The 25,153-nt window shown below is 45.1% G+C and overlaps 1 protein-coding gene across 1 annotated transcript in view; it reads left to right on the forward strand.

Annotated features, from left to right (window-relative positions):
* MAP3K4 (mitogen-activated protein kinase kinase kinase 4) overlaps window positions 1-25,153 on the forward strand; it is a 206,409-nt gene that overhangs the window by 130,913 nt on the left and 50,343 nt on the right. Inside the window, 9 exon segments of the mRNA XM_006868489.1 lie at window positions 98-364; window positions 2,787-2,936; window positions 5,493-5,654; window positions 7,106-7,239; window positions 7,806-7,884; window positions 9,044-9,122; window positions 17,782-17,878; window positions 22,047-22,147; window positions 22,765-22,845. Coding sequence (XP_006868551.1) covers window positions 98-364; window positions 2,787-2,936; window positions 5,493-5,654; window positions 7,106-7,239; window positions 7,806-7,884; window positions 9,044-9,122; window positions 17,782-17,878; window positions 22,047-22,147; window positions 22,765-22,845 — 1,150 coding nt within the window.

The following is a 25,153-nucleotide window of genomic DNA, read 5'->3' on the forward strand; positions in this document are numbered from 1 at the left end:
GTTGGTCAGCATGTTTTGAGCTTGTTTCTTTGAGCGTGCATATTTCTGTATTGTTTCATGTTTCTCAGGTTAGAATGTTGGGCTCGTTCCTTTCCAGATACAGATTCCTGGGTTAGAAAACCTGCAGCTATTTGTCCCAGATGCTCTTGCGGGGGAAAAGAGCATTATCTTACAGTTGCTCAATGCAGCTGCAGGCAAGGACTGCTCCAAAGACTCGGACGACATACTGATAGACGTCTATCTACTGCTGGCCAAACACAGTGACCGGGACCAGGACTTGGAGGACGGCTGGGGCAAGTGGGAGGAGCAGCCTGTCAAAGTCGTACCTCAAGTGGAGACTGTGGACACCCTGAGGAACATGCAGGTACAGCCGGACTCGGGCTCCCACACCTAGTCCTTCCAAGGAGTTTCAGGAAAAAAGCAGCGTTAGCATCTGAATGAGCAGTTTAATTGCATTGGAGTTTTAAGTATTTTTTTGCCAAATGTACGTCTTGGCATACTTAATTAAAAATATTCCAAAAAGTTCCCTAAGTGTGTCAAAGTATTTGGGAGTTTTTGAGACAAACCACCTATTTGATTTCTGTGTTTTCTTGGGGTTAGGTCTGTATCCCACCATCTGAAGAAATGGCCCTCCCCTACCTCCAGTTTTCATCACTAGTGAAAGCTGACTCCTACTTCCCTAACAGGACCTGCATTCAGCTGGAGGGCAGGATGGGCGTGTCTACATGCACCTCAGACCACCTACCTGCTCCTCATGTGTGTCCCTGCCTCAGTGATGGCACTCCATCCGCTCCGTTCTTTACCCACACTGTGACGTCAGTTCAATCTCTCCTCTCTTCTGGAACCATCACTTGCCTTGTCCCGCCCTAAGTGTTCCATGTCAGAGGCCCTTTCTTGCATCCCCACGGCCACTGCGAGGTCAGAGCGTCCTGCTCCCTGTCCTCATCACTGCAGCTTCTGTAATTTCCCTGCGATCACGTCTCTGTGTTCAGCAGGGGGCAGTGCAGACTGCCGGAATGATCCTGATGATTCTTAGACCTAAGCACGTCACAGATCTCAAAATATCACACACGACCCTTAGCTGCTCCCACTCTCAGTCCCTGCATTTCTGAGCTCACACACTGTTCCTGTGCACACACACTCAGGTACACCGCCCCAGTGCACATACATATACTCAGGTTCACTGTCCAGTGCACACACACTCAAGTATACCGCCCCAGTGCACACACACACACTTGGGTACACTGCGCCATAGCACCCGCCCTCAGACACACCACTCCATTTCACACACACTCGGGTACACCGCTCCAGCACACACACACACACACACACACTCAGATACACCACCCCAGTACACGTGCACATACTCAGGTACACCACTCCAGTGTGCACACACACACAGTTGAGTACCCTGCTCTGATGCACACACACACTTCACTTTCAGGTACACCGCTTCTGAGCATGCACACTCAGACACTGCCCAGTGCATGTGCACAGTCAAGTACACCGCCCAGTACTCAAACACACACACACTTGGATACACCGCCCAGTGCTCACACACACACTTGGGTATACTGCTCCAGTGCACGCATGGACACTCGAGTACACAGTGAAGTCTTTGCTCTTGAACACTTTTAAGAGGTCTTGTGCAGTAGATTTACCCAGTGCAATCTTTTGTTTGCTCCTTTTTTTAAAAGTTTTTATTGTGAATTGAGTGATAGTTTATATAGGAGAATATCAGCTTTACATTTATCTTACTGTATTTCATTTAGTTAAAATAATCACAATTCCCTCCATGCATCATCATTCAATAGCATTTGCTTCTATTCCCTTTGTGGGTTTTTTTTGTTTTTTGTTTTTTTTTGATGTACACCGAAGCATTCAGGAATATTCAAACAGTCAAAGGGCACACCCCTCAGGCCTGATCCTGACTGTCAGCATACCACACAGCCCCTCTCCCTCCCTGAGTCCCCAGTCCCCAGCTGCTCCATCTTTCCACATCATCACTGCTTCTCTGGATAGGGTCCCACACTCCAGTCTTCTCCCTTGATGGTTCCATGAGTCCTCCGCTCCTGGACTGCAAGATTAACCACTCCTCTCTCTCCTTGTGTCACAAAACATCTGCCTTTATGTTTGCAGCAATCGAAATCAGTCCTGATAGCAGTTGTTCACTATTGAACCGTAAGAATCTTGTCCCCAACTCCTTTCACCAGCCCCGTCCATACAGATTGGAAACCACTCAGTGGAGATTCTACCTTTCTCCGTACTCTCTGAAACTAGGCTTCCTCTTGAAAGCTTGTAAGCCAGTCTCTTCGTGCCTTTGTAACCCCCCATCTTGGGTAGCCAATGTCTAAGCTGGCTACCCATTCCTGTCAACGCTGTGTACAGAGGGGGTGGCAATGATCCTTGCTGTAAAGATTTATTCCCTCTTTTAAGCTGCTGCATCCATAGGTGTAGGTCAAGTTTGTTTGCTCTCTTGACTGCTGCTCCACGAGTAGTGCTTGTGGGCTGACTTAATGCTGGGCTTCTGACTGGTACTGAATCGTCTCATGAGGGCAGATGGACCAGTGCTCTCATCCTGACACTTTGCGAGTCGCGGTCAGCTGCTAGCAGTGGTTTCCTGGGGTTCTTTCCACTATGAAATAGCTTTGCTGCAAATCTTCTTTCTGGTCAGCTGGCTGCTGGCCTGGTAGTCCCCCTGGGTGGACACTGTGGACCAGGCTTGAGCTAAAGAGGGCCGATAGTACACGGGTCTTGTCGACTCATGTGTGTGGTTTGACTCTCAGGTGGACAATCTCTTGCTGGTCGTCACGCAGTCGGCCCATCTCACGGTCCAGAGGAAAAACTTCCAGCAGTCCATGGAAGGACTCCTGAGCCTCCGCCAGGAGCAGACGTCCAGCCAGCTGGTCATTGCCAAAGCTCTGCAGCAGCTCAAGGTATTTCTCCATCCCACCTCACTCACGTGTGCGTGGAGTGTAGGATTGGGATAGAAACAGAACCAATGCACGACTGCATAATGGTGGGCTGGCTGGTTTGGTCAAAGCTGAGATTGGAACTTAGGCCTTGTAGGAGCCCTGGTGGTGCGATGCTTAAAATGCTTCACTGCCAACCAAAAGGTCAGTCGTTCAAACCCACCCGCCGTTCCTTCAGAGACAGTTGTGACAGTGTGCTTTGATCCTCGCCAGCACTCTGTCGTGGTTCTTGTCTTTCCTGTAAGGGTCACTGAGAGTTGGAAGTTGCTCAGTGGTAACAGTGTGTTTGGTTTTATTTCGAATCCAGGTTTCTTCTTCCTTGAGGGGGGTCCCATGTCAATCATGTGTAATCATGAAGAAGAGTTCCTTATTCTTTCACTTAACAGGGAATTCACGAAGCTGACTAGAGTGTTAGAAGCAAGGTGGAGACAGGCACAGATGCCTTCTGAAGTATTAAAGCCCAAGTGTGGCTTTCTTGTCACCTTCTTCTGTGTCCACCAGGGTCTGTCTCCTTTGATTGCCCTTGTTCTCATCCACACCTTCCTCCAGCCACCACAGTCACATGACTTCATTCTGGTTTTTTCATAAAAAAGTTAGTGTTTTTTTTTGCACGAATTGAGTGAAGGTTTACAGAGCCGATCAACAGTTTTATTATATCCAACAAGCCGTACTCTTGGTTTTGTTTCAGTGATTGCAGTCCCCTCTGTGTCCATCAGCGAGTCGTGTTTGTCTCTCCTCCCTGTGTCCCCCATTCAGCTTCCCTCTGTTGTGTCTTGCCCTCCCTATCACCCAAGGTAACACATCTGCCCTCCAGCCAGTGACAAGACTCGCCCTCCCTCCCACCCGTGGTAGCCACCATGGAATTTTTCTTTAAGTGACAAACCTTCTCCTTGACTTTTACAGCAGTGGGCTCACACAGCATTTGCCCCTTTACAACTCATTTTCCTCAGCATCATGTCCTCCAGGTCTGTCCATGTTCTTCACGGTTTCCAGATTCATCATTCTCCCTCAGCGTTGCTTAATAGTACAGCATGGCTTCTTAAAGAAGCACTTCCTGACATTGTAAGTTGTTTGAGAAACATTTGGTTTTCTTCATCAATTGGATTTGACTTTTTCAACTAAATACTAACTAAAGATCTCTCTCCCTCAAGGGCCGGGACTTGGTTTAATTTTTTGTTTGAATCCGTAAACTCTGGGTAGAATGCACAATAATGTGAGTTGTTGATGCCAGTGTACTTCTGCTGAAGGAGTTTGTAGTCCTGATGACCTGGACAGTTCCACCAAAGTACAGAGGAGGCGACATTAGAACCTCTGATGAAGTGCTTGGCTGGTAATTGAAGGGTCAGAGGTCCAGACCCACCAGCTGCTCCTCAGGAGAAAGGTGGTGTGAGTCTTCTGTGTCTGCTCCATAGCAGTGGTTTGGGTAGCAGCTGGGAATGGCTCCCGGGAGGAGCTCAGAAGAGACACATTGGGCAGGAACAGAAGAAAGGACCAATGAGCCGCTGTGTCTGAGGCGCCAGGTTCGGGCATGCTCACTGTGCAGCAGCGTCTGATTTGGCTGCATCAAAAAATGGAGGAGATGAGGCTGGTCACATACGGAGAACAAGACTCAGCTTGTGGGGAGAGGCTGGAGTTTCTTTTGGAAACATTGGGAAGTGGTTGAAGATTGTCCAAAATTTCTAAAGGAGGGTTGGCTTTCGAGAGCGAATTTTGGTAGCACCTTGTAGAGCGTTGCATGATGGTGATCACGTGCCCATTTGTGTTGAGGCGTGGCTGCCTTGAGCAGGGCGAGGAAAGCTTGAACAAGGGCAGGGTCCCTCAAACTCCATGCTTCTGACTGTTCAGGCCACCCTGTCTGTGTGGTGGGGGCCATCCTGTGCATTGTGGGGATAGCACAGAAATACTGCTAGACACCCAGGTGCCAGTAATACGTAGACCTTGCAGGCGTCTCTGTATAGGCAGAATCACTCAGGGAAGACCCCCTGAACAAGAACGTAACAGCAGACTCGGGAAGGCCCTGTAGAATAGACTAGTGGTTTTGCCCATGGAACTGCCCCAGGCCTGGTTTTGAGCAGCTAGCTGGTGGGCGGTGGGGGGAGGAGGGACGGACTACAGGCGGTCGGCATACAGACAGACTGGAGACATCTGCATCTGTTCAGAGACGAGATTGTAATTTGGCATGGTCATTTGAAACGTGTTTCAGAACGATAGATTTCTTGAGGTTAAAGGAGTCCTGGTGTGGCGCTGTGGGTTAGTGCGCCAGTCTGCAAAGCTGTTTGAATTTCAAGGTTGGGGGTTCAAGCTCACCAGCTGCTCCTCGGAAACTGTATACAGGGTCAATATGGGTCGAAACCGACTCGACGGCACTTAACAACAACAACAAAATATGGAAAAGAAAAGACCCTGCTCTCTTTTGGCCATGCCTTCGGAATCCTCAGAACAAGCATGGCTGAGACCCATGGCAGCGGTTCTCTTCCTAATGACAGCCCCGTGTCATCTGTTGCATTTCTGACTCTTTAGAATGATGCGTTGGAGCTGTGCAGCAGAATAAGCAATGCCATTGACCAAGTTGACCACATGTTCACAGCAGAGTTTGACGCTGAGGTGGACGAGTCCGAGTCTGTCACGTTGCACCAGTACTACCGAGAAGCCATGATTCAGGGATACAACTTTGGGTTCGAGGTAGGTACCAAAGAGGAGGGAAACACAGTGCAACTTTCCAATTGTTTTGTAACTGACAAAAAGTGTTCTCAGTCTTGTTGGCCAATTTTGCTTTCTTTTGTATTGTCATTTCTTCTGTTGTGATTGTTCAGAACATCCACCAGTCCCACAGTTCCTACATGGACCATTTAGTGATGCTCAATGGTCGACCTGTACAGCCATTCTTAGCTCCTCTTCTGAATTGTCTCTTCACTAAAAGCGATGGCTCCCTGCCCCTCAGGTCTGTAGCTCATCTTTCTAGTTGCTGTTGTCTCCTTGAACCATTTAGATACATCTTGAGCCCAGGTGTGGTGCTGTAGGATAAATACTGAACTGTTAACCAATAGGTCAACAGTTCAAATCCACCTGTTGCTCTCGGGAACCCTGCTGCAGGATCACTGCACGTTGGAACCAGAACCGACTCGATGTCACATAACAAAGATGATTCCTAAGAGAGCAAGATGCTCAAGGCGCAGACATTGTTACCACTTAACCTCAACTGTCCTGTGTGACACTGTAGGATATGCACTGGACTAGTAACTGTAAGGTTGGTGGTTCAAGCCCACCTGTCATTCCTTGTAAACCTGCTCTGAGCCAGAACTGACGTGACAGCTCTTGATAACCTCAACAGTTGTTTGGTTTTGAGAAGACTTCAGGGCTATTTCTGGTTTAAGGGTTAAAGATGATCTCAGGGTAGTAGTTTCAGAAGTTTATCTGATGGCCTCTATGACTCCAAGAAGTCTGGAGTCATGTGAATTTGAAGTTCTGTTCTGTATTTTTTCCCTTTTGGTCAGGATTCTTCTACAGAATCTCTGAGTAAAATGCTCTGAAATGGTAGTATCTAGTATGCAGCTCTTCTAGTCCCACGTCAGAAGAGGCAATTAACCATCCAACCCAGGTCCTGGGAATCCCTGGTGGTCCTTCGTGCTGCTGTCCCAGGTGCCCAGTGTGTGCCATAGGTGACCACTTCCAGGGACGGTTTCCTGAGCAGATTAGGTTTCCATTCAACGGTTCACCCACGTTGTGCCTGTTAGTTGCAATCACAACGTAGTCAAGATAGTATCTTGTAACTGCGGCATGTGGATGTGTGCATTTCCTTGAAAACTGTCAGGTAGCTACCCAATTTTTATTTTGTGTTAACAGCTATCTACTTCCATATAACTCTTTTGTAAGAGGGTGTAATATTTTGAAAGCACATTCCTAATTAAGTGATTTTTTAGAAACAGATGAGTATTGAACATTTATAAAACTCTATTTTGAGACACGAAACTTCCTAAGTGTTCCATATTCTTTTCAGAGTATGTAAATAGCAATTGGGTTTTGCTTGTGATTTCACACAGTGACATTTTAAAAAGAAAGACATTGTAGTGTTTGGGCATTTATTTAACAGTGGTTTTCTTCTTAATCTTGCTATGCATGAAATCTTCTTTCAGTATCATAAGGAAGTTGTACGTTTGATGTCTGGAGAGTTTCGACAGAAGATCGGAGACAAATATATAAACTTTGCCCGGAAATGGATGAACTACGTTCTGACGAAATGTGAGAGCGGCAGAGGTACACGACCCAGGTAATGAGCACATTGCGTATGGGTCCATGGGATTGGCCGCGTTTTACTGAGTCCGTGGGTCGGGCTTGTTTACTGAGTCCGTGGGATTGGCTGCGTTTTACTGAGTCTGTGGGACTGGCCCTGTTTTGCTCCCTACATGCTACTTAGAGCTTTGTCAGAAGACGTCACCAAGAGGAAGACTCTCAACTCTTTCGTGACCAGTTGTTTTTCAGTGAAGATTTTTATATGGAAAATCCCGTTCTTCTTGGAAACGTTTTGTTTTTGTTTCAAACTGCGTTATCTCTGAGGGAGTTTGCATTGTGCTGGACAAATTCTTCCTAGTTACTCATCTTTTCCCTCCCTGGTAGAATTTATTCCTGTTACTAAGTTCTTATTTTAAGATGTCAAGTTCTTATTTCTCAAAGGATCTCACTCTTGGTGTTTTCAAGCGCAGCCAACACTTATCCATAGACACGTGGTTGTGGTGGACTGCAGTTTCCAATCAGATTCCTGTTGGGTGTTGTTAATTAAAGTGCTGCCTTATTGTCTTAGTGGTTTTGTAAATGTTAAACTTTTTCCTATCACAGGTGGGCAACTCAAGGATTTGATTTTCTACAGGCCATTGAACCTGCTTTTATTTCAGCTTTGCCAGAAGATGACTTTCTGGTACGCAATTTTCTAAAAGTTTATTTTTTCCTTTTTCCATTACAAACAAGTAGATCTTTGGGTGTGCTTTGATTATGTGTCTTTTTCTTCTATACTGAATGTTGTTATTAAGTGCTGTCGAGTCGGAATTCCGACTCTTAGCTACCTTGGGTAGGGTTTCTGAGGAGCGACTGCTGGGTTTGAACCTCCGATCTTGCAGTTCAAACCAACCTTGCAGTGGAGTGCTGATCTTACAGCGTCACCCCAGGACTCACCATAGTGAATGGTGGTGGTGGTTCTGTGCCGTGGAGTCAGTTCCAACTTATAGTGACCCTGTACAGGGTTCCCGAGGCTGTAAATCTTCACAAGAGCAGATAGCCTCATCTTTCTCCCATGGATTGGCTGATAGTTTCAAACTGCTGACCTTGAGGTTAGCAGCCCGACAAGGTCAGCAGCCGGACTCCTAAGCACTAAGCTACCAGAGCGCTCTCCCAGAGTGAATAATGGCTCTTAAGTCGTCTGTATATCATTGTGATGATAATGCTGGGAATGGAAGCCTTGTGCTCTTGTCTTTTTTACAAACAATACTGTTCTGCCAACTCTTGAGTGCATAGTTCAGAACCTTGGCACTTATAAAACATTTGTTAGTTTTGAATTTTAAAAAGCTGCCAACTTGGTCACCGTGTTTTGGCAGTTAAATGAGGACCAGGGATTAGCTAGCTTTCTTTCAGTGTGAGTCATTACAGGGCAGAATGCCAGCTGTTATGTATTGGCGCTGTTACACCCATCAGCTCCTCAGGGTGCTCGGAATCCAGACTCCCTTCTGTCCCCCGAGCAGTAGTCTTGCTGCCGTGAAAAGTCCTGTGCTGGGCACACAGCTGTGCTGTGAGAATGGCGAGCCAGTGCACTTCTGTTAATGGAGACGGAATTGCGTACTGTTAATGGAGACGGAATTGCGTACTGTTAATGGAGACGGAATTGCGTACTGTATCCTTGTAAAGTATGTAGGACGCGTGCTTATTTTCTTTTAAAGTTAGCTTAAAACTAAACTTGGCTTTAAAAATGTTTAAGGATGGCATGTTTCTTCTGAATAAGCTGGGAACCTCATTTGTGCCTATTTATGAAATGAAAGGATTATACATGTCTTCACGTCCCCATCCTGTTTTCCTTTGGTTTCCAGAGTTTACAAGCCTTGATGAACGAGTGCATTGGCCACGTTATAGGGAAACCGCACAGTCCCGTTACAGGTTTGTACCTTGGTAAGACAGCCGTTACTAGCAAGTCTCCCAGAGCGAACTGGTGTGGGTGAGCTGTGCACATGTAAGGTGGTATAGCAGGAGCCTCAGGAAAGTTCAGGAATGTGACAATCAGTTACAAAGGAGGTGTATATGGAGAGGACTTGGCAGAAGCCCTCTCAATCCACCATGAGGTAGTCCATGCTAGCCTGCCCCCATCCAACCACACATTTGGTCTATTTTTTGCACACCAATAACTACTTATTGTTGTATCTGGTGGGTAGGCGGGACAGTGGGGGTCCTGGAAGACAGTTGTCCATCAAGGATTAAGAGCCCCTCTAGCTACAGGCTGCAGAGCAGCAGGGCTGACCTCCTGCCTCGTCCTTTGAAGGAGAAAATGTGCTTTGTTTACTCCACACCTTTCCTCAGGGCTCTGTTCCCCATGACCTGGCAAATTCCAATCTAGTGTTACTGAAACTCAAATTCCCGTAGGCCTAATGCGCACTACTGTCTTCCTTCTCTGGTGCAGCTGTAACAGAGGTGCCACAGGGGGCTGGCTTTAACAAACACAGGTCTTTTCTCACAGGTTCGGAGGCTGGAAGTCCTAATTCAGGCTGCTGGTCTAGGGGACAGCTCCCTCTGTCAGTTCTCGTGGCGGGTCTCCTCGTGCATCTTTGCTTCTTTAATCTCCCTTGTGGCTCACTAGACATGGACTTAATTAACATAAAGACTACACTGATCCTGCCTCATTAGCAGAACAGAAACAACCTGCTGCCAAATGAGGTTAGGACCACAGCACAGAGGTTCAATTTTACACTTGTTTTGGGAACATAATTCAGTCTCTGATGTACAAAAAAGAGAAATCCATGGCCTTGTCCTTACTACATGTAAAACACAGTAGCCCCATCACCTCCTCCCAAAAGTCTTAAACCAACTGCAAGCTCAAATCTCATCTTCTAAATCATTTGTCTCAAATACAGGTAAGACTTGAGGAGTATTCTATCCTAGGGCAAACTTCCTCTTCTGTGAATCTTGGAAATCTAGAATATAGGTTGTTTCCAAGTACAGTGGTGGAATGGGCAAAAGGTAGATAATTCCGTTAAAAATGGGAGGAAATCCTCTCCGAGTCCATCTGAGCAGAGGGCCTGCCATGCAGACGCTGGGTGTTGGCCATGCTCTCTGGATTCTGTGTGAAGGCGCCAATTTCCAGGCCTTCACCTCCACCTTCCAGGCCCTTTGGGGTGGCCAGGCTGCTCACTTGGCATTGTTGTTGTTAGGTGCTGTCCAGTCATTACTGACCCATAGCCACTTTATGCACCACACAACGAAACACTGCGGGGACCTGCACCAGTCTCACCATTGTGGCTACACTCAGTCCATTGTTTGTGTCACTGGGCCAGTCCAGCTCGTTGGGGTCTTCCTCTTTTACACTGACTTTCCACTTTATCTAGCATGATGTTCTACTCCACGGACTGGCTCCCCCTAATAATATGTCTGAAGTCTGAGAGACGAAGTCTGGCCGCTCTGCCTTCTAAGGAGCGCTCTGGCTGCACTTCTTCCTACGCAGACTTGTTTGTTCTTCTGGCAGCCCATGGTATTTTCAATATTCTCCTCTAGCACAGTGACTCAAATACATCAGTTCTTCTGTTGTCTTCGGTACTCACATGCATATGAGGTTATTAAAAATAACCTTGGTCCTCAAACTGACATTTTGCTTTTAAACACTTTAAAGAGGTCTTGTGCAGCAGATTTGCCTAATGCAATACGTCATTTGATTTCTTGACTGCTGCTTCCATGAGTGCTGATGGTCGATCCAAACAAAATGTAGCGTTTGACATGTCAGTCTTTTCTCCGTTTATCTTGGTTTATTTACCGGTCCAGTGGTGAAGATTTTTGTTATGTTTACATTGAGGTGCAACCCATACTGAAGACTATGGGCTGTGATCTTCTTCAGTAAGCATTAGCTTTCAGCAAGCAAGGTTGTATCATCTGCATATCGCAGGTTGTTAATGAATCCTCCTCTAATCCTTATACCACATTCTTCATCATATAATCCAGCTTCTCAAATTAATTTGCTCAGTTTACAGACTGAATAATAAGGATGGTTAAAGACTACAACCCTGGTGCACACCTTTCCTATTTTATACCAGTCAGCGTTCCCTTGTACTGTGCGAACAGCTGTCTCTGAATCTATGCATACGTTCCTCATGAGCACAATTAAATGTTCCGGGAAACTCATTTTCCACAATGTTGTCTGTAGCTTGTCATGATCCACGTATTCAAAAGCCTGTGCATTGTCAATAAATCACAGGTAGACATCTTTCTGGTATTCTCTGCTTGCAGCCAATATCCATCTGATGTAAGCACTGATATCCCTCACTCCACGCCCTCGTCTGAATATGGCTTGAACCTCTAGCAGTTCACTGTCAGTGTACTCTTGTAGAGGTTTTGAATTATCTTTAGCAAAGTCTTACTTACATGAGTTATTAGTGATATTGTCCAATGATTTCTGCATTCCTTTGGGTCACCTCTCTTTGATAGGCATAGATGAATGAGAAGTCCAACGCTGCATCAGCTTGTTGAAGACTTCAATTTGTATTCCATCTATTCCCAGGGTCTTGTTCGTTGCCAGTGCCTTCAGTGCACATTGGACTTCTTCTGTCAGTATCATTGGTTCGTCGTCATATGTTACCGCTTAAAATGGTTGAACATAAATCGTTTCATTTTGGTACAGTGACGGTATTCCTTCTAACTTCTTTTGGTGCTTTCTGCATCATTCAACAATTTGCCCATAGAATCCTTCAGTAACACAAGTCAAGGCTTGAATTTCTTCTTCAGTTCACTCAGCTTGAGAAATGCTGAGCGAGTTCTTTCCTTTTAGTTTTCTAACTCCAGGTCTTTGCACTTTTCATTGTACTATTTGACATTGTCTTCTCGAGCTGCCCTTTGAAATTTTCTGTTAGCTTTTGTACCTCCTAATTTCTTCCATTTGCTTTCGCATATCTATGTGGAAGAACAAGTTTCAGAGTCTCTTGTGACATCCATTTTGGTCTTTGTCTTCTTAATAACTTTTTGTTTTCTTTTTGTATGATCTTGATGTCATCCCACAGTTTTTCTGGTCTTCCATCATTACAGTCTAATACATCAAATATACTCTTGAGATGATCTCTAAATTCAACTGGAATGTGTTGTGTTCATGGTCATATTTTTTTCTCTCATGGAATTATTTTAATTTTCTTCAGTGTCATCCTGAATTTGGGTATGAGCAGTTGGTGGTCTGTTCCACAGCAGTCTGCTCAAGCCTGGCCTTGTTTGGGCTGACGACATGGAGCTTTTCCATCATCTCTTTCCACAGATGTAGATAGTTTGATTTCTGTGTATTGTGTCTGGTGAGGTCTCTGGCATTGTTTGTGTCACCAAGATGATAGTTTCCAACTACTGATCTTCCTTTTGATTTCCAACCTCTGTGTCCCAGTTACCAGTAATTATCAGTGCATCTTGATTGCATGTTTTGCCAATTTTAAACTGAAGAAGTTGGTAGAATTCTTCAATTTCATCATCACTAGCTTTAGTGGTCGATGTGTAAATTGAAGAATAGTCATATTAACTGGTCTTAGGAGGAAGCATAAGGATATTATCCTATCACAGACAACTTATACTTCAAGATAGAACTTGAAATATTCTTTTTGATGATGAGTGTGACACCATTCCTCTTAATTTTGTCATTCCCAGCATAATAAAGCATGTGATTGTCAGATTCATAATGGCCGGTACCAGTCCATTTCAGCTCAGTAATGCCTGTGATGTAGTCTTGGTGTGGTGCTGTAGGGTAGTCACTGGACCACAAGGTCAGTTTGAACCATAAAGTCAGTGGTTCAACCTCACCAGCTGTTCCTCTGAAACCCCATACTGGGTGACTACAATTCGGAACCGACTTTGATGGCACTTAATAGTAACAATGCCTAAGATATCAATGTGTACGTGTTCCATTTTTTTTTTTTTTTTGATAACTTCTAATTTCCGTATATTCTTACTTCGTATGTTCCATGTTCCAATTATCAATGGATGTTTACAGCTGATTCTCCTCATTGTGAGTTGTGCCCCATCAGCAAGTGAGCTGTCATCATGCTCTCCTCTACTCTGAGGAGGCAGCTCTTTCCCAGTCGTATTTTGAGTGCCTGCCAACCTGAGGGGCTCATTTTCCGGCACCATATCTGACAATAACCTGGTGCTCTTCATCATGGTTCAGAATTCAATATTCTGGTGCGGACAGTGTTCCTCTGCTATTCATAAGGTTTTCAGTGACTATATTTGGGAGTAGTCCATCCATCTCTCCTCCTTCCTTGTGGGTGACCGTCCTGGTATTTAAATACCAGTGGCATAGTTTCCAGAATCACAGCAGCATGCAGGCCACCACAGTGTGACAAACTGACAGACGAATGGTGACCCTTGGCATTAGTGACCCATTTTTCTAGTCCATCTGAGTGGAAACCTCACCCCCTTGGCCCCAGCAGACCTCATTCTTTTTCCCCTTGAACATGGCAGTCCTGCCACCCAGCTCTGGTGGCAACCCCATCCCTGGCACACCTTACCAGCAGCCCACATGCCAGAACCAAGTTAATGAAGGTGGGTCTTTTTTTTTTTCTTTTGGTAACTTACATGACTGTGGCCCCACCCTTTGAGATATAGGAGACCACGGGCCCACCCTTTGAAACCAAGAAGATCCCACTTCCTACATTCTTTCCAGTAATCCTTCTGTTCTCCAAGCTGATCCAGGGATGGACCTTTTCTTGGAGGACAACTGATGTAGCTCCTTTGGCCTCTTTTCTGCTTGTAGAATTACAACAGGCGAACCGCCTTCCTTTCCTTTCAGTCTTTTTTCCCCTTCAGTGTAAGCTGATGAATTTTCTACACTGATAATTGATTAGACCCATAAGTCAACAGGTTTAATCTAGTTAACAAAAGATCCTTTAACCATGCCCTTTTGAACATTCCTCATTTGTACAACAGCATTTTCCAAATCTTTAAATTCTGTTGTTGTTTTGCACCGTTCACTTTTCAGTCCATCTCGTTCCTCTATCATTTCACTATAAATGGCGAGGAGACCCGTGTTGCCCTATAAGAGTTTGCTTCAAAAATCTCCTCAGCCAAATACCCAGGTTTATCCCTTACAAGTTCTACCTTCCACTGAACGTTTGAACAGAATCCAGACAAGCTCTTTGCCATGCACGGTATGAAAAGTATCATCCTCCCTCCATTGTGTGGTCAGATGTTCGTCACTTTCTTCTAAAGCCTGGCCAGAAGCATGTTTAGCATCCATATTTCTAGCAACATTGTGTTGCTTGGTGCTGTCGTAGATATTCTTTATAATAGCTGTAGTTCTCATGGCCTTCTGGTCTCTCACCAGAATTGACTGTGATGTTTATAATTCTATCAACAAGACTCTTCAGTACAAGCGAGGCCTTTACTATTAGGCACCTTGAAATTCTTCTAGCTGGTACCATCTGTGAAAACCACGACACACTCTTCTGTTACCAAATTCTCAGTTCTCTAGAGATGTGACAACAGAAGAACCACGTGTGGATGTGAACAACAGGATCTCCAGAGCAGCAGCTCTTGGGGAAGACCCGAGCCTCTTCTGTGCGTCTGCCCCTGCGTTGTGGGGCTTGTCCTGTGTCTTCACCCAGCTCTGCTCTGCTTGCTTGTGTCATTTCTGTTATATCTCAGGAGAGCTGGGCTCAAGATAACATTCTCCACTGATCCTGCCTCATTGACAGAACACAGACAAATGCGATTATAGCCTCAAGCATTGAAGGTGACTTACAACACATATTTTGGAGCTCATAATTCAATTCATAACTATCACCTTCATTGCAGTCTTTAATGTATTTCTTGAACCCTTAAAAACAAAGTACACATCAGGGAACATGTCTAAGCACAGATCAGTGTTTTGCCCATTAGCTGTGACTTCCTGTATTCTTGAGATATGTGTAGATAAAACAAAGCTATTTGTATATTCAAAAAAGAAATTACATATAATCTAAATTATACACACAATAAATAATTCATTAATGGTACCTATATTGAACACAAACAACATTTGTTTGCTACAAAAACTTTTGTTGTTGTAGTTAAGTGCTGTCGAATCCGTTCTAACTCATAAAGCTACTGTATAGGGTTTCCAAGGGCAACTGGTGTGTTTGAACTGCTGACCTTGCAGTCCAGTGCTTATCTTAGAGCCCCACACCAGGAAGACTCTAGTAGCCTACATTTTGGTCCTCAACTTCTTAATCATTGAAATACAATATTAGCGCCTCTTTTTTACCCCAGGACTATCCTTTTTTTTTCATTTGCCCCAAGAAATGAAAGTTTCCATCCACAAAATTATCTGAGTGTTTATAAGACGTTCTGTATTCCTATCAGAATATGGCTTACCACAAATAAACTTTGATTCTTTGATTTAAAGTATTTTTCAATATGATATACTAGTCCAGTAAAACTTACTTCAAATGTTTTATCTTACTAAATGATTCATCAAACCATTGTGATAATAGGAGGGTTTCATGTGACGATATAGGCAGTATATGTGTAGAAAAGCTTAAGAGTGCCCTCCTCACTGCCCACCCCCAGCATGGCTGCATCTCCTCGTGCCGCTGCACAATGCGTGGACAGCCACTCTGCCCGCTCATTGATTGTGGAGCCTCACGATACATCATAGACATAGGGTTGTAGTGATGAGGGTACAGTGTGGTGATAACATTGTGTATGCTGTCATGTTCTGCACGGGGTCTGGTCACCAGCGTGTGCTCTTCAATGTAATCGACAGTGAGTGCGCATCTCTCCTCTGCTCTGCCCTGTTGCTAATGACAGCAGCTGGCTGTGCATGCATGAGTGCCATGTATTTGCGCGTACAGCCTCCACTCTGCCGACATCAGACCTCACTGCCTGTGGTTCTCTTGTATTATCATCTGACCAGCGTGGAAATTGCTCCACATCGGCGGGTACAGAGCTGATGCGTTCCCTTCAGCGGCTGAGTTGTGACCCCTGTGGACAGTCCACAGTTCTTTCTCCCTTTAGACTAATTGCTCAATGTCATTGCTAATCCCAGAAGTTCCCTGAGATCATGTTGCTAGTGCCGCCTGGGTCGGTTCCAACTTAGAGCAACCTTGGGCAGAGTTTCTGAGGTTGTAAATGCGAATTCTCTCCTTATCCTCCAAGCATCTGTTTTGTTGTGTTTTGCCTTGAAAATCTTCTCCATCATAAGCATTCATCACTCACATCTATTTTATGGCTCATTGCCATGGTTTCCAACCTTACATGCTACATGCACATCCTCTTTTATGTTGTATTTCATTCTTTTGTGCATGATTAATATTAAGCCCTGGTGTGGAGCTATGGGTTAATGCGCCAGACTGAAAAGCCGTTGGAACTGCAAGGTTGGCGGTTCAAGCTCACCAGCTGCTCCTCAGAAACCCTCTCCAGAGTTGCTATGGGTCAGAACCGACTCGATGGCACTTAACAACAACAATATTAAGCAAGTGTGCTTTGGTTTTGCTTTTGTATCTTCACAAGAAAACTTTGTAGTGACACTTGAGTCAGTTGTTCCCAGTGTCCCTGTTGGAGTAGAGATGCCACCACAGCACTGTCACTACATCATGCCTTAGTGCTGCCGGTTTCTTTTCACTTGACAATTTAGAAATGGTTAAAATAGCAACCAGGGACAGAAATCCCCAGTGTTTGTGTCGTCTTCAGAACTTTCATGTTTGGAAGGAGCCCTGGTGGTGTGGTGGGGTAAGCACTGGGCTGCTAGCCACAAGAGTAGCAGTTCAAACCCATCAGCCACTGTGCTGAAAGAGATTACAGTCCAGGAACCCTAGTGAGCAGTTCTCTGTCCTGTGTGGCCACATCACCGTGGTGGCTGTGAGTTGTGTCCTGGGCAAGGTGATAAACAGCCAGTGAGAAAGGAAAGCTTTCCACTGAGGATCAAAGACACTAACCACCGTGAAGACAGGAGAGACTGGAAAGGAGGACACTAAACAGGAAATCCAAGCTCAGGTTCCGCAGAAAGTGTTAGTAGAAGGGCAGTGTGGTCGGGAGAAGCAGACGCTCGTCAGGGAGTTCCTGGGAAAGCAGCGTTGTCAGCATTTTTGTCATCTACTAAGTAAGGTCTCGTTTTAAATGTTTATCTACTATCATGTTTACCTCCTGCCAGAATTTCTCAGTGGAGAAAACATGCTCTGTAGACAGAAGTGTTTTGCTGTGCTCTGTCCACCTGGCGTGATCGTAGGATGAAGCAGATAGTGCTCAGTATACCAGGGAAAGAGACACCCCCTCGCTCACCCTGATCAGAGCTCATGTGCTGAACGTTTTAAAGGTGACACCCCCGTGTTAGTGGGATGCCACGCATGTCATCATTCATTCTGTTGGCTAACGCAGCACACACTCTGTGTACGTCAGAGCCAGGTTTTTCAAAATGGTTTTGATGGAGAAAAGTCTCAGTGTTGCCTAGAACTAAATTAGCATTTAAAAGGTGAAATGCTTTTTGTAACGTGCACATGTGATGTGATTGTTATGTATGTCAGTGGATTCTTTAGGTCGCCGACATGCACACTTACTTGCCGGCGGTGGCAGTCTTCGATCGCTCCCTTAACACACAGTATTTATTGCCATTTTTCACTAGCAGCAATCCACCGGAACAGCCCCCGTCCTGTGAAGGTGCCTCGATGCCACAGCGACCCACCGAACCCCCACCTCATTATCCCCACTCCAGAGGGGTTCAGGTATTTGGTGATTCTCTTGTCTCCTAGAATCTTCTTGATGTGCATGCAGATTCTCTCAGACCCTGGGTGCTTGCTTCTGGTCACTCGCGTATTCTGCGGATCCTTGTTCCTACCTTGTTAGCCGCTCCTGTGCGTGTTATCTTGAAGACACCCCAGTGTCTCTGCGGCACATGTAAAGCAGACATCAACTTTTCAAGATAATTGCTTATTTATAAACGCTTCACTAAATGCTTTCCAGCTGTGCTGTGGAGGAATTCGATCTTTTTCTTTCTCTGAAAAAATGACCTTAGAAAAACAGGATTGAGTGTGCATAGCATAATCAGCATTTGAAATCAATACTGAAAGTAGAGAGGAGTCTGAAATGATTGTTCCAGTGTCCACTTTCCTATACAGACTTCAGAAGCTCCTTGGGTACAGAATGAGCTTAGGAACAATGGCAGTCCAAAGCAGTCATCTTTAATGTGGTGGAAATTCTGCATTTTGAGGTCTTAAGCATTGCCTTGTCCCCTGTATATTCCTTTGGGAAAAAGTTCATTGTTTTGGGAGGAGTGAACCACAAACATTTTTTTTTCACAGCTTTGAAGTTCTTTTTTTATTTTTCTTTCTTCTTCTACAACTAGCCTTGAATCTCAATTAAAGAACAATTTGCTTGTTTATGTAAACATTTTTTTTTTCCACTTCACCATCCTTATTTTAAATTGAAAAAAGCTTTAGCATCCCCTGTCTTCCTGGCTGTGTTCTGAAGCTTTTCTTCTTGTCTTAGCACTCGGAGTATGCCTTCGGATGCGCGGAGCCACGGCAGCCCTGCCGCCGCCACTGCCGCCGTCGCCGCCGGGCGCCCCAGCCCCTGTGGCAGCGACGCTGCGCCCCCCAAACCCACCAGCAGTACCCCTGAGACCAGGTAGTCCCCCTCCCCAATGTCCTATCTGCCTGCGGCCTCAGGTCCACTGGACAGTGACCTGAGCAATAGGCTGGGTCAGGAACAGGACAGGGAGCCAACAGGGCTTCTGCCCATCTTGGCTCTCGGAGGGATAGAAGTTGTTCCACAGGGAAGAGGCCTGATCAGTTTAGCCAGTAGCTGCTCAAAGATGAGTTAAATAATTGTAGGTGGTGGGTTTAAGGATTTTTCTAGAAGAGTCCATTTTCTAACCAAGTTTCCTAATTTTAAACCGTGTTGGTTAGAAGTATTTTACAAAATTACAAAGAGCACTTAATGGCGTTTGTTTCTCATCTGACCAGAGAGAGCAGGCGTGTGGCAACGTCAGCCTTGTGGGCAGTTCAGCAGGAAGGCTGGCCTTGCTGCGTCCCCGTCCTTGTTGAGTTTTGGTCAGTTTGTCCAGGGGGTTCCAGTGAGCTCAGCGGAGACTGGACTGCGGGTTGGCGTTCAGCTCCACGCAGGCAGTGGGAGGGCGATCTGATCCGCAGGGTGGAATTGTAGCAGAGCTGTGTTTCCCTGGAAGCATGCAGTGGCACGTCGGCAGGAAGGCCATGGCGGCTGTGGGGACTAAAATAGACTGCCTGCTTTTCCACAGTCTGCAGTTTCTAAAGTGTTTCCAGTTAAATATTTAATATTCCTAATTTTTAGTGATAAATATCTATAACCTCAAAATGTCAAAGTATTTTGCAGCTAAAACCATCAACTAAAACAATTAACTGTTAACTTGGAGCCAGAGCCCACTTACTTTCTTTACTTGGGACACGTGTACCCCACTTTACACTATTGAGAAGATCTTTCCTACCAGCGGCAGGGCCCAGGAGCACACAGAAGTGAGGTGACTGAACCTTTACCCCATGTCCGTTCAGACAGATTTCTCCAGAACTAAAACACAGAGTAGGAAAGACACCATTTTTAAAGGTTCCCAAACCAGTTTAAGGTCTTTATCATTTGGTGGTATAGCACTTCAACATACAAGGATAGATTCCAAAAGTTCATGGAAAATTTTCATTTTTAAAACTCCATTTGTCCACAAACTTTTTGAAGCCTCCTCCCATTGTATAGTAAGAGTTAAACCTAGTATCTGGAGTTCTGGTGTGGCACTATAGGATACGCACGGAACTGCTAACCACAGGCTGGTGGTTAAAACCTACCAGCTGCTCTTCAGAAACCCTTTACAGGGCCCCTCTGAGTGGGAACTGACTCAGGTACACAACCCCATGTATGATAAAGGCCCTTTCGTGCATTCCATCTTAGACTTTGCACAGTTTTTCGGTGTGTTATGTATGTATAACTACATTTCACACCTATTTTTCATCTTGAATTCAAACGTATTTCAGAAAGCTTTCATATTTAGACATTTTAATGCCATCATAATAGATTATAATTTTAATTAGTATTGAAATGAAATTCACCTAATCTGCAAGTAGCCATGTGAAAGGGCCAGTCTAGTGGCACTTAATACAGTTACAGGGAGAAAAATGAGGCTTTCTACTTCCCCAAAAGCCTCAGAAACCCTATGCAAGGCCATTGCGAGTCGGAACCGACTCGACCACACTTAACAACAAGTACTGTTACGGCGTTGTGCAGCAGCCCTGTCTGCCTCGTTTGAAAACTGTTAGCACCACAGAAGCGCAGCCTCATGGACGCTGTGTTGAAGACCACTTTTTGCAAAGGAATGACTATGAGTCTACAGAGCCACATCAAGAGGGGGCTGCTGGTTGGCGCGGCCCCGCATGCACACGGTTCAAGTGCGGTGAATCCATCTGACCATCAGAACTCCATCGAGGTTGCCGAGTCCTGGGTGCACTCTGCCAGAGCCTGACACACATCCTGCCAGGGCTTTGTGAATGTGCTGGCTGCCCTCAAACCCTCATGTAAACATAGGCGCACAACTACACTGCGGGACCCCTAGCCGTCTTAAAGACTTATGGGCCAAATAAAATCGAACGTAGTTCCCCCTTAGTTCTGGGTGTGATTGGCTGACTGTTGTGTACTGAGCGGCTTGGCCAGGCCGGTGCTCCATGAGTCAGAGCCCCGAGTGAATCTTCTGGGGATTTGGCAAGAAGGACATGTTCTGCCCAGCAGAAGCAACATGCTTCCCCTTTCCTCTTCCCCTGGAGCTCTGTTTTCTTTAAAACATTTCTGTGTATTTTTTGCCATCTCTCTGTGGACAAGCCTCTGTAGGCAGGAAATTGGCCGACATCCCCCAGAGAATATCAGAAAACTTGAGGTGTTTGAGGAGTGGTCCCTGGACTCACCACCTTTGACGTTGCTCTGGAAGAGTAGCTAGTTCAGGGAGCAGCTGACACTTGAGATGAACTCCTTGGTGGTAGGGAGACCTCACTGGTATGCGCCTAGATTCGAAGCTTTCGGAACTAAAACATTGCATACCTCAGAACTTGTGAGCATCTCTTCAGTGGGTCATAGGTCTTCAGTATGTGACAAGGGTATGAATGCTTCTACCCTTCCTCATGTTCGTTTACAGAATACACACACTCACTCCAACACAGCCACAAACGAATGTCCCCTGTAGATAGAGTTCTCTGGCTACATCAATGACAGCATTAACGCCCCTTCCTTAATACCTACTCTCTCTGTCTGTGAGCTCCTCTGGCTTGCTGAACATTGGACTTCATTCTGGAAAGCAGCTGATTAACTTTGCTCTTTAATATATGAAGCTTCTTGCTCTTTGATGCTTTCGCTTGGCTACTGCTGGAGAAATGGTTAGGTGTGCAGTCCCGGTTTCTTCTGACTGAGACATTTGGAATTCTTTGGACCAAGTAATTACTGTAGTATTTTAAATAGAATGAAGTCCCTAAACGTGCTTTGATGGTCATTGTAAGTATTAGATGTGGTGAATCCCTTCTTTTCCATTTTTGTCCACCCTGGACTAAAACTACAGAGGTTCCCACTCATGTTAATAACGGTTGTCTAAATACCGTTTTGTTTTTGTTGTTTGTGACCACACAGTGAGGTGGCCTGGCTGTCCTGTGTCAGCTGTGGAGGAATAAAAATGTCACTGGAGAGGAGGGTGCACACAGCAGCATGATCCATTTTGAGTGATTAACCGTCTGCTGTGGGGACTGTCCTGTGTGTTGGCGGAGGGTTAGACCCTCTCAGTCCCTAGACAATGCCACATGCCCACTGGGGACACTCTGCAGGAACCTCCTGGGTGTTTCCTTTTGACTTCCGTTGAATTGATTGCTCGATTTTTGTAAAATATGGAAACAGGGGTTCCAGCGTCCCCGAGAACGACCGACTGGCGTCCATTGCTGCAGAGCTGCAGTTCCGGTCTCTGAGTCGACACTCGAGCCCAACCGAGGAGCGCGATGGTGAGTGTGTAGTTGTGTCTCTGCCGTTCTAGCGTGGAACCCTCTACTGCAGGGACAGGACTCGGGGATGAAGGAGATTTCCTGCTGAGCACATTGGTTTGTTGGTAACTGTAGCTGCATGTTCTAGGACAAATTTCAGTACTCAGATATACATGTGTACACGTAATTTATTCTCACGGGCACTCTGATTCACTTTACGTGCACAGCAGTCATCCTGTGCTCCTTGATGATATGCTGAGGTATGATGGAATCCAGACGTAGGGAGTCTTCGATGAGCCCTGGTGGTACAGTGGTTAAGCACTCAACTGCCAACTGAAAGATCAGCACCAGAGAGAAAGATGAGGCTGTCTGCCACATCCCTAAAGATGGCAGCCTGTGGCGCTTCTGGTCTGTCCTGTAGAGTCATTGTGCATCACAACCAACTCGGTGGCAGCGTGCGTTTCAAGGACAGAATTACTCGTATTACGTACAGCTTTGCTTGAATGTCGGAGCAGAACCTCGTCCAGGCTCATGTTCACTTCTAAGACTTTTAGAAATTCGCCACTTTAGGTTTCAATTAACTAAGTGTGTCTGTTTCATAAATCTCACGAATTTGTATGAAAAAATACTCTCTCTAGAACCTGCATATCCAAAAGGTGATTCAAGTGCATCGACACGAAGAAGCTGGGAGCTTCGGACGTTACTCAGCCAGACTAAAGGTAAGGGAGGAAGTCATGGGATTTGACCTTTAAAACAAGAGCTCTTTCAGCTGGAGTGTGCTAGCTTCTGAACTCACTTGAACACAAATCAGGAATATTTCATCGCCTTCTCTCGTGGATCATGCTTTTAGGCATTTCCTATACTCTGTAGCAAATTACATGCTCCCATGTGCCAGGAACATGTTTTATCATCTCTGTATTCGCCAAGCAGCTTCACACTAGAATGTAGTCCACAATGGATAAAAATGGAAAAGAATGGATTTGCCGAATCTGGCTAATACTTAAAATTACCATCAAAGCGCATTTAGGGACTTTATTGCCCAAGATAGGAAATTCATAACATTTGTGAGATGAATAGCTATTCACTTATTCCACTAAGAAGTTGAGAGAAAGCGTTATGTACCACCATTCATGGCATAATTATATGTACTATATAATTTTATATAATAGAATATATGTGAAGTGTGTGTGTGTGTGTGTAAGTAAAACAATGATCCATGCTCATCGAAACAATTAAATCAAATGTTGCATTACATCTGTCAAGTCCACTGCAAAAGACCTCCTTAAAGAAGCGCATTTGCCAAACGCTATACGTCATTTGATTTCTTGTTTCCGTGAGCATTGGCTGCACTCACTCATCAATGCCAAAATCTTTGGAAGACAGCTACCTGGCCAGCTGATTGGAAGAGATGTGTATTTGTGCCCATTCCAAAGAGGTGACCCGGTGGAATTCAGAAATCATCAGACAGTATCATTAATATCCTATCAAGTACAGTTTTACTAAAGATCATTAATCAGCTGCGACAGTAATGGACAGGGAGCTGCCAGAGGCTTATACCAGATTCACTTGAGGACTGTTATGACTGATGTCATGTGGATCTGGGCTGAAAGCAGAAAATACCAGAAGGTAGTTTTCCGGTGCTTTATTGACTATACGAAGGTTTTCGACTGGGTGGCTCATGAGAAGCTATGGACAGCACTGCGGAGAATGGGTATTCCAGAATACTTCAGTGTGCTCATGAGGAACCCACATTTAGACCAAGAGGTAGTTGTTGGAACTGCACAAAGGAACAGCAAATGGTCTCAGCTTAGGAAAGGTGTGCCCCAGGTTGTAGTCTTTCAATCTGCGTGCTGAGAAATAATCTGAGAAGCTGGATTATGTGAAGAAAAATGTGACATCAGGATTAAAGGAAGGCTCATTAACAACCTGCAATAAATATGCAGGTGATACAACCTTGATGAAAGCAAAGAGGACTTAAAATACTTATTGATGAAGATCAGAGACCACAACCTTCAATATGGGTTGCACCTCAATTAAAAAACAAAAAAAAAAAAACAAAAAAAAACCTTCATCTCTGGACCAATAAATAACATCAAGATAAACAGAGAAAAGATGGAAATTGTTGAAGGCTTCATTTTGTTTGTATCCGCTGTCAACACTCATGAAAGCAGCCGTCAAAAAATCAGATGACTTACTGCATTATGCAGATCTGCTAAAAATCTGTCTGTGATCAGAACAATTACAATGTAAAAGAAGGTAAACACAGAAACAAAAATCCAGGAGGTGGGAAGGTCAGGTAGATTACAGGATGAAATAGACTGTCTTAAATGGAGGGAAGACTTAATGAAATATAAGGTGGGGGGGGGTACAAGAAGGGGGAGGAGGCGGAAGAACAATATAGATAGGGGAACACTGAAACAGGTTTGCGTGTTCTATGTGGGACAGAGGTAAGTAGTGATGCATGCTTAACCTTGGAACAACAGGGCTCTAGGATACAGGGATCTAGGCATAGATTTAAGAGGGGAAATAATACTGAAATGCTTGACTGTCTTATGAATATTGGTTTCTCTTGCCTACTATTGTAAAATAGACACGAGTGGGATAGAAAGGAATGTTGGGGAACATGATTACAGAAAGCTTATAAGCCCTTCTTCATCCTATAACTGATGGGAATACCTAAAAGGGATTCTATAACTTGCCCAGTGAAATAGGCCTCTTGTGGAGCCTTTGCAGAGTATAGGACCTTAGGTGGACTCCTGAGTACCATCCAGAACCATCTGAGTAGGACATTCCCACTAGAAAGGACAAGCAGACCAGCCTGGAACAGCTAGAGCAACAGAAGATACATCTTCAAAGAAAGATCATAAGGAAAAGTCCAAAACAAAAATGTCAGCATGACTGGCTACTACAAGAATAAGCAAGCTGTTCTCTAGGAAACCACCAAGGCAAGCAATCAAGTTCCTTCAGGACAAACTCCCCTCTAAGACTGAAACTCGAAGGGAACACACAAACAGGCATGTAAGCTTG

The sequence above is a fragment of the Chrysochloris asiatica genome, unplaced genomic scaffold (genome assembly GCF_000296735.1).
Source record: "Chrysochloris asiatica unplaced genomic scaffold, ChrAsi1.0 scaffold00117, whole genome shotgun sequence".
Taxonomy (NCBI): Eukaryota; Metazoa; Chordata; class Mammalia; order Afrosoricida; family Chrysochloridae; genus Chrysochloris; species Chrysochloris asiatica.